The following is an 8,336-nucleotide window of genomic DNA, read 5'->3' as shown; positions in this document are numbered from 1 at the left end:
TGTGAAATCTTTTAGGCTCAACATCTCTCCGCTAATTTTTCTTTCTCTCTCTCGCTCGCTCTCTCATAGTCACTTTCTCCTTCTCTCGTTCTCTTTCGCTCGCACAGGCACTCATCCATTTATGCTTTTGCTGCTTTTTTTTTTTTTCGGTAATTAACCAGGCCACCGTTGCCGTTGCCACCGTTGTATCACTATTCAAACTATCGAACCGGTTAAAACATATCGCTGGTTTTTAAAGTGCAGTATATTACATTCTCTCCGTCCTATATTACTCCTTATGACAAACTAAAGTACCTAACTATTACACTTATGCGTGAATCTTATCCTTATCTTACTCATAAAAACTAATCCTCCTTATCCTTCCTTGTAGGGAATTATCGTTAAGCTCGGTGCTTCTTCCAAGATCCTCAACAAAATAAACCCTAGCTTCGGGTATCATTGAAACGTTATTTTCACGTAATTACATCATAATAATTATAACGTATATACATATTCATGTGTCTATATGTATATATCGAGTTAAAGATTTTCTGTTAGATCTTGAGTGAAGACCAAGCGTGTCGCCAGAATGTCACCGATTGGACTGCATGAACAGGCAATTATACAGGACCGAACTCTCAAAACGTACTGTTAACAGGCAGGACAACACATGTACGATAAACTGCTTATTATATACGACAACAGCGTTTCGCACGAACTTACGCGAATCCGAGTCCTTCGCTATACCGCTCATTTGCCTTTACAAGGGCGTGCCAATGAACTTATGCAAATCCAAATCCTTCGCTGCATTCGTGAATTGCCTTCAGTAGATTTGTTCGCAGTTTATCATACGTTTCGTACACTGGCAAATCCAATTGATTGAAACTGTAATTTGCGAGATGCGTTTCAGTTAGACATCGTCGTACATATTGACTTCGCGCTTAAAAGAAAAAGGAAATCAAAAGTATCCAGATGTATACTTACCAAGTATGGGCAGAAGGAAGCCTGTCCGTTGATCTGTCTTCTCTATGAATTTGGAATTTCTGCACACCGTTCATGCCTTCTAATGCGGCGAAACCTTGTAACGGCACTTTGGACGTACCAGTAACAAATTGCAAGAACTTCGCACGATCCGCTTGATCAAAACCGCGTAATGCACGCCAGAACCATTGAATCTGTAAAAAATAGCAGAATAAACGTTAACTCGACGCATCGTTTCGCATAAAGTCAAATAATATACAAAAAAATATATAAACATACCTGTAGAGACGTAGCACTGTACTTATGATACTCGGTATTTGCTTTAAGATCTTCAATATCTACATTAGGCAAGCCACTGATCAACAGTTCAAGTTCTTGTTCGTTAAATATGGAGATCAGTCGTTTAGGTATAATATCGTAAAAGCCTTCCAAGAATGCGTTCAATCTGCAGAGGAGAGCATCAGAAATATGAGCACGGTGGGGTAATTAAAAAAAAAAATGATAAAGAGCAAAGATTGTGGAATCTTGAATCTACTTACTGTTTACGAATTGCTCCCGTCATCTTCATTTGACACACTAGTCTAATATATTCGAGTTTTGACTCTTCCGTAACAACTATATTACGTCCATTTGTTATTAAATCTCGTACATCGTTGACACCGAATTCATTCACCTGAGAGCAACGAGCGTATATTTTTAATGACATCGGTATGAAGTACAAAACTATCACATTGAGAAATAATCGTCACGTACCTCGGTGGAGAATGTGAGTTCGTATCCCAAATCGGAAATGTTATGTTCCGTAAGATAGACGAGTCCTTTGTAAAAACTATAATCTTCGCTTTCCATGTCTGTATGTCTCACGAGTATGCCAAGTATATGCTTGTAGAAACTACGCGTGAAGTAGCATTCTAATAATTTGTTATCATAAATAGCTTTAGCTGCAAAAAGTAGAACGTTGTTAGAGTCGTCTTTTGCGCTTGGCGTGCACACGTCGTATTCACTGCAGATTGTATCGAGAACTTACCAATTACTCGGCCTACGAACTTATAATAACACAAGTGATTGGGATTACAGTGTGAAGAAGAATTTATCATGTACGTCACTCGGTCGCCAGGACTGACCGTGAACAGAGCGTACATAGGGTTGAAGATCTCCCTCGAGATGATAACGTACCATTCTCTCAATAATCCTCCCGCATCTTGGCCTTCCTCGCCTTTCATCGGAATTAAGGAACAAGCGTTTTACTTAGTATTTGCTGACATTCGTTCGTTCATTCATTCATTCATTCATACAATGTTTACACAGAGTGTCGGAATAAACGTTAGAAGTCTGTACCTTCAAAAACGATGTAGAAGCGATTCTTCCATTCATCGGCGTTCCTTCGATGAAGTTCCCTGAAAGAATCTTCGAATACGTGACTCCTACGAACGTGAACAGCCAATTCCTCCCTGCGAATACCCTCATCCATTCGCTCCAGTTCTGTTCTGAAGTAACGTCTCTTCACGTCGAAATCTAGCACTCTGGTGTGATCCACTAACACAGAGAATGGACCATCCGCCAGATGTGTAGTCGTTTGTCGTAGAATCTGATTCAGTACAGTCCTGTGCGTCTCTGAAGAAGTAAAATACACATTATATTAAATTGTGAATATATATATATATATATAAGAATATACATATATAATTTTTGCTCATCATTACAATTAAGGTACATACCGGCAAATTTGAGGAACTTTAATTGATCCGCGCCTAATGACTTCTTTTCTTGTGGAGCGGGGACAGTGTCCCAGGAAGTATTGTTGGCGGTTTCCGTTTGTGAAGTACCTTCATTATCTGAGTATATCGGTGATACAGGAGCCAACTCCGGTACAACTTCTCGATTCTCGGTGTTTGTGTTTTGACGATCACGAGATGTAGACGAGGAGTGCACCAGGAAAAACGCTTCTACAGCAGGCTGCAATGTTGAATATATGAACACGTGTACAGAGTATATATGAAAAAATAATATTTGCAAATCATATTAAAGTGCAACGAATATATATAAAGTGTAACAAATATATTAGCGATGTAACGATAAAGAATTCTTAGAGGGATAAACATTGTTCTTTACCTGTAAAACGAGGACGGCATGATGATCAGACGTGTACTCTAATTCAAGTAAGCAAGCGCTAAGTGTTTCCCATAAGTTATCTAATACTAAACTCTCACTCAAACCAGGAAGTTTTTCGGCTGTTTTCGGCTGCTCCTCGTCTAAAAATAATCACCGTGAAATTTAATTATAATGATACAACAGTAACAACGATCATCAAGATCTTTGACTTACCGTTGCGAGAGGAAGAGGTCTTTGAGTTGTCAAGATTTGAAGAGTTCGCCTGCGTTGTATCCATAGGAACGTCGACATCCGTATTATCGGCGACTATAACAAATTTGTAATATAAATGATTTTTTCAAGATAAGCGATACAGAAAAAAAGAGGCGAAAGATAAGAGCGTCAATCAATACCTGTCTCTGATGCATTACTCGTTGTGCCTGTGTCCATGGCTGTTTCTGTTGCTTGGTTGGCTTAAAAAGAAAAAAAAAATAAATTTTTATTCATGTTATCCCATATTTAATAATAGACGAGGGAGTTTTAGAAATTCAGCGCGCGACACAAAAGTTATAAGGATATAATTAGTTTATCATACTTGTTTTTTTCGTGCTCGCTAAGCGTACAGCTTCCCTAATTTGCACAATGACTTTAAGTATTCTCAAGAAGAATGCCTGACTAGATGTTTTGCTAACAAGAGCGGCCATCGATGGCAACTGAAGGTCACTTCCGGCTTTAACTTTGCTTGGTGCAGTGACAACTACGTTTTCGTTGGTGAATCTGGAAAAAATCTTTTGTAAGCAAATATACGAACTCTTATAAACGTATATAGATTCGATCGATATGACCTTGTATACTTAATTGCAGGATATATGTTATATAAACGCAAGAATATATGTTACCTATCTAACAGAATTCCTCGGCCACCGTTTCCACCGGTGCTAGTAGATGGCTGATCTTCCAAGGAATTCCTTCGACTCAATTCACGATTCAAAACTTTCAGCTCCATCATCAAATCATTGATATGTTCGCACACCATATTCGCAAGCTCCATTGCACCTTCCAGAAGTAACTTTAATATCTGACGAAACAAAGAGATTAATGTTATTTTCTACTTAATGCGCTTACATTGTGTTAATTTACGTGATATAAAAATGACAAATACCAATTGTCTAGTAGGATCTGGACAATGAGACAAGTTAAGTAGTAACGCTGTCGCATCTTCCAAACCTTCCTCAGAACAACTTTTACTAGTCAAGACCTGTACGGCAAGTTTTAAATGACTTTCGGGTGCAGCGACGCTGTGTTCCTTGCTAATTTCTGTCTTCTTATTCTTCGTGCCTTCTTGCCGCCGATAAGGATTCACTTCCGTCAAGCCGATGGAAATCAAGGACAGAAGGCGCAGCAGTTTGTCTGTTAGTTGACTACTTCGCTTAATCACGGACCAATTGAGCATGGAGATGAGTTGGCCAAACGCAGAAGCTTCAAACGTTGTGATTCCATGTTCCGGCTCATTTCCTAAATTCGTGTTCGAGTGAGTACGGGCGACTGACTTTCCTTTTTTGGACGCGCACGAATCCAGTTTCAGTAGCATGTCCCAGAAGTCGGGGAGGTCGCTTCTTCCTATTTTAGACGTTGACTTGCCCTTTGCGCCGCCTTCTTCTTTGCTAGCGCTTATGTCTTTCTCCTTATTATTATCCTTATCTTCTGATTCTTTAGATTTGATTGGCACAAAGTATCCAGGGAAACTCTTAGCTAGCGATATCAACAATTCTAAGGTATGCCTGTAATTCAACGAAACAAAAAAAAACATAATAATTGACATATAATTTGAACGTTTATCTGTTAATCAAACTCAAGTTTTTTCAAGTTAATGTGCTAACCTGCAGACTGTAGGCGCTGCCTGTGGGTGAATGGCGATAATATTACCCTGCCGCTCAGACTTCTTACCAGCGTGACGTACTATATGAAACACATTAGCTCTGCAGCCGAGTGCAGCATCGATACTGATATTTAGCCACGATTGCGAGTTGTTTCTTTGGTCAAATATCTTTGGAGAACTGCAACAATTTATTAAACCATTTTTTCATTTTGTAATGACCATTTTTTACCATTGCAATGAACATATCGCGTATTGTTTGAGAGACGACGAAACAAAGCGTGAAAGTCTTACCATAAATCCATGGGAGGTAATAATCCTTTTTTCTTGAATTTCCCACTAAGATCTGCTATAATATCTTTACTTTCATCATTGCTTCTTTCCATGATATTCAGCAATGCTTTTACTACCCACTCTCTTGTGCTACCATGATAACAGAGATTTCTAATTACTCTATGTAGTCTGAGCGTATTGATTTTCGGCTCATCTACAAAGAGTAGTACCAGCAAACATGCCATCGATTCATGGTCGAGTAATTGTCGTCCTCTCAAGCGTAAGCCCGCACCACCTTGGTGAGCTATGTTTGTATCACCACGAGTATTCCAGGCGCTCCACTGAGATCTCTGCGGTACTGCATGGATAGCGTACCGTGTACCACCACCTCGAGCTGTCAATAAATATTTCAGATTTTACATAAAATAATGTTTTTGTACGCAAAATCTTTTTATTCACATTGACACACTGATCGTGCTTGATGAGATGAGAATGAAAGGCGAAGACTTACCTCTACCAGAATTCCTTAAAATGCTAGAAAGGGCAGTGTTGCCTTGACTAACATGATTGAGAAATCTTTCTTGCATCATATGTCGATTACGTGCTTCCCATTCTCTCCTAAGATTCTGTGCTTCTTGAGCTAATTCTGGCGGTAGGACGGATATCTGAGACTCCTCCATGTCTGTCAAAATCTATAGGGATAAACATTAACATTGGAATCAGTAATGAAATGTCACCATGCGGTCCAAAAAAAAAAAAAATACATTTTTCCGATGAACTATACTAACAGCCTGTCGAAGAGAAGGTTGCAAATTTTGGAAAAATGCCGCAGCGTCCACAGGATCTTCGGGATTCGCTGAGGCAGCTGCATGTCGTTGCTGTTCCATACGTTGTTGCGCCAAGACTTCCTCTTGAATCGCGGGTGGCAAAGCAGCCAGGAATTCAGGATTTACTTCAACCGGTCCAGTGAGTTCCTCGACCACAGCGGCACGTTGTCTGATGCGCTGAAGCCTATCGACGTATCGTTTTAATTTTATTATTTATATATTACCACACGTGTTGTACGCGTTTTAAGTAAGATCAACGATCTCTACCTAAGTTGCTCGGCAATAACCTCGTCGCGCATATCTTCGGGTAAAGCAGCTAAGAAAGATGGGTCTACGCCATCTGGTAACTGTTGCTCCTGAGGTTGCCAATTAGGCAATGGAGGTGGTTGTTGTTGTTGCTGCTGTTGCTGTGGTTGTTGTTGCTGTTGTTGCGGTTGTTGTTGCTGCTGCTGCTGCGACGATTGTTGCGACTGTTCCGAAGTCTCCGCGGTGGTGGTAGTGGTAGTGGTAGTTTCGGACGTTGAGCATGTAGGATCTTGACTAACAACGTTAGCACTGCAACGAACATTCATGTTAATATCGTTACAAGTCAGACTTGTATCACATTTACTTACTTTCATTCAACAATCAGACTTGTGCTATGACATTTATTACTTACTTTCGTTCAACACTAGACTGACTGTCGTCTGTCAAAAGTCTTCGAATCCAATCGGCCGAATCACTACTTTCCCTCGACAGATCCTCACTTGTTTCATGACCGAAATCTACTACTATCGGTGCAGTAACGCGATTAGACGATTCTGTAGTATTTGCCGGTTCTGTACTGCGCGCAGGTTGTCCTGTTGAAAAGGAATACATCGATATATAACGATTATAAGATTGTGTTCATCTAACATGAACTGATCCATGAAAATATAGAGCAGTCGCGAAAAAAAAAGATCAAGGCGTAGAAGAGAAATCATGGTCACAAGAGATATATCTTCGTGCATAACATTTCAACGTATCCAGCCTTGATCCTTTTTGAAATAATGCATATATTACTCAATCTGATAGTTGCTTCCGATGTGCATGGCCCCAATACTGAGTCGACGATACTTTCTGCGAGTTCCAATGTCGGGTTACGATTTGCCGTACGGGGATCTCTACTCTCAGATGAAGACAAATGCTCTTCTGACGGTGGTGGAGGAATGGGTGGTGGTCGTTCTTCGTCTTCTTGAACCGTCACTTCCATTTCACCTGTTACATCTAGTATGTAAAAGACACATAGAAACACGCATGTACAAAGTAGTTACCGAAAAAAATAAATAGAAAAAAAAAAATGGTGTGCTCTCTCTATCTCTCTTGAGTATTGCGAGTATACCGATTATGTCTTCCTCCGGTGTACGCTCCTGCCTCGTAGTTTCTACAGTCGTCTCCTCGCCTGCTACGAGCGGAGTGGCGTCTGTTCTTTGTGACGTAGATGCAGATGATCTTTGTTCATCTATTTGTATCAAACTGGATGAACCGGCTGAAATATTAAGTATATCTTGAGGAGTGATGTATTCAGACATTATTTACAAAAGTTTCGGTATAAATACGTATGTAGAGAATATACTTACATTCCGTGGTATTTAAACGTTCCTTCTCGTCCTTGTTATCCTTCTCATTCTCTTTCTCGGATCCATGCTGTTTCTTGCGTTTCTCTTTACGCTCGACAAGTTCGGCGTTCCTGTGCTTCTCCAGGCCAGGTATCAACTTGTGAACAACACCTTTCCGATGGAAATTAAATTAATGGAATTTCATGAATACACAATCGTAAACACTAAACGTAAATTTTATTGTGCTCACCAACACAACAATCTGGCTGAGAGTCACCATCCAATTGCTTACTCTCCTCGATCCACCAATGCAACGCGGTCGGTATGTTGTTTAAAGTCGCAGCAAGGCTTGGTCCAAAAAGATATCCAGATTGATCCTAACAACATTCACGATTTTTATATTCAGATTATACTTTTTGTATGTCTTTTATGTTTGTCTTTATACTTTATACTTTTATAACGCATATGTATACATACGACATAATCAATTTGTTCCTCCTCTTGATTAGTAAATATTCCTAGCCCATTATCCATGACGACAACACGCGTATCTCTGAAACTCGACGCTAACACTTGACTAGCGGACAAAGGAAGACTCTGTGCTGCCGGGCCTAAGAGTCTAAATTACATTAAAAAAAATATATATATATATATGTATGTGTGTATGTATGTGTGTGTATATATATATATATATATATATATATATATATATATATATATATATATATATAT

General features: G+C 39.6%; 1 protein-coding gene across 1 annotated transcript in view; it reads right to left on the bottom strand.

The window, feature by feature from the left end:
* Nucleotides 1-122: 122 nt before the first annotated feature.
* The window catches only part of LOC116847755 (E3 ubiquitin-protein ligase HUWE1), a 21,019-nt gene continuing 12,805 nt past the window's right edge, over nucleotides 123-8,336 (bottom strand). The window contains 25 exon segments of the mRNA XM_032823098.1: nucleotides 123-864; nucleotides 964-1,154; nucleotides 1,240-1,405; nucleotides 1,500-1,633; nucleotides 1,714-1,901; nucleotides 1,988-2,176; nucleotides 2,299-2,574; nucleotides 2,679-2,916; nucleotides 3,073-3,212; nucleotides 3,286-3,378; nucleotides 3,465-3,524; nucleotides 3,647-3,828; nucleotides 3,951-4,129; nucleotides 4,214-4,832; nucleotides 4,932-5,108; nucleotides 5,222-5,594; nucleotides 5,712-5,892; nucleotides 5,989-6,211; nucleotides 6,295-6,582; nucleotides 6,686-6,866; nucleotides 7,069-7,272; nucleotides 7,388-7,534; nucleotides 7,626-7,775; nucleotides 7,855-7,981; nucleotides 8,082-8,223. Coding sequence (XP_032678989.1) covers nucleotides 762-864; nucleotides 964-1,154; nucleotides 1,240-1,405; nucleotides 1,500-1,633; nucleotides 1,714-1,901; nucleotides 1,988-2,176; nucleotides 2,299-2,574; nucleotides 2,679-2,916; nucleotides 3,073-3,212; nucleotides 3,286-3,378; nucleotides 3,465-3,524; nucleotides 3,647-3,828; nucleotides 3,951-4,129; nucleotides 4,214-4,832; nucleotides 4,932-5,108; nucleotides 5,222-5,594; nucleotides 5,712-5,892; nucleotides 5,989-6,211; nucleotides 6,295-6,582; nucleotides 6,686-6,866; nucleotides 7,069-7,272; nucleotides 7,388-7,534; nucleotides 7,626-7,775; nucleotides 7,855-7,981; nucleotides 8,082-8,223 — 4,951 coding nt within the window. The 3' untranslated portion in view covers nucleotides 123-761.

The sequence above is a fragment of the Odontomachus brunneus genome, unplaced genomic scaffold, assembly GCF_010583005.1.
Source record: "Odontomachus brunneus isolate Ranch 3 - 2012 unplaced genomic scaffold, Obru_v1 Obru_scaffold_082, whole genome shotgun sequence".
In the NCBI taxonomy this organism is placed as follows: Eukaryota; Metazoa; Arthropoda; class Insecta; order Hymenoptera; family Formicidae; genus Odontomachus; species Odontomachus brunneus.
The sequence above is the reverse complement of the archived record's forward strand: the minus strand, read 5'-3'. Positions and strand labels throughout refer to the sequence as shown.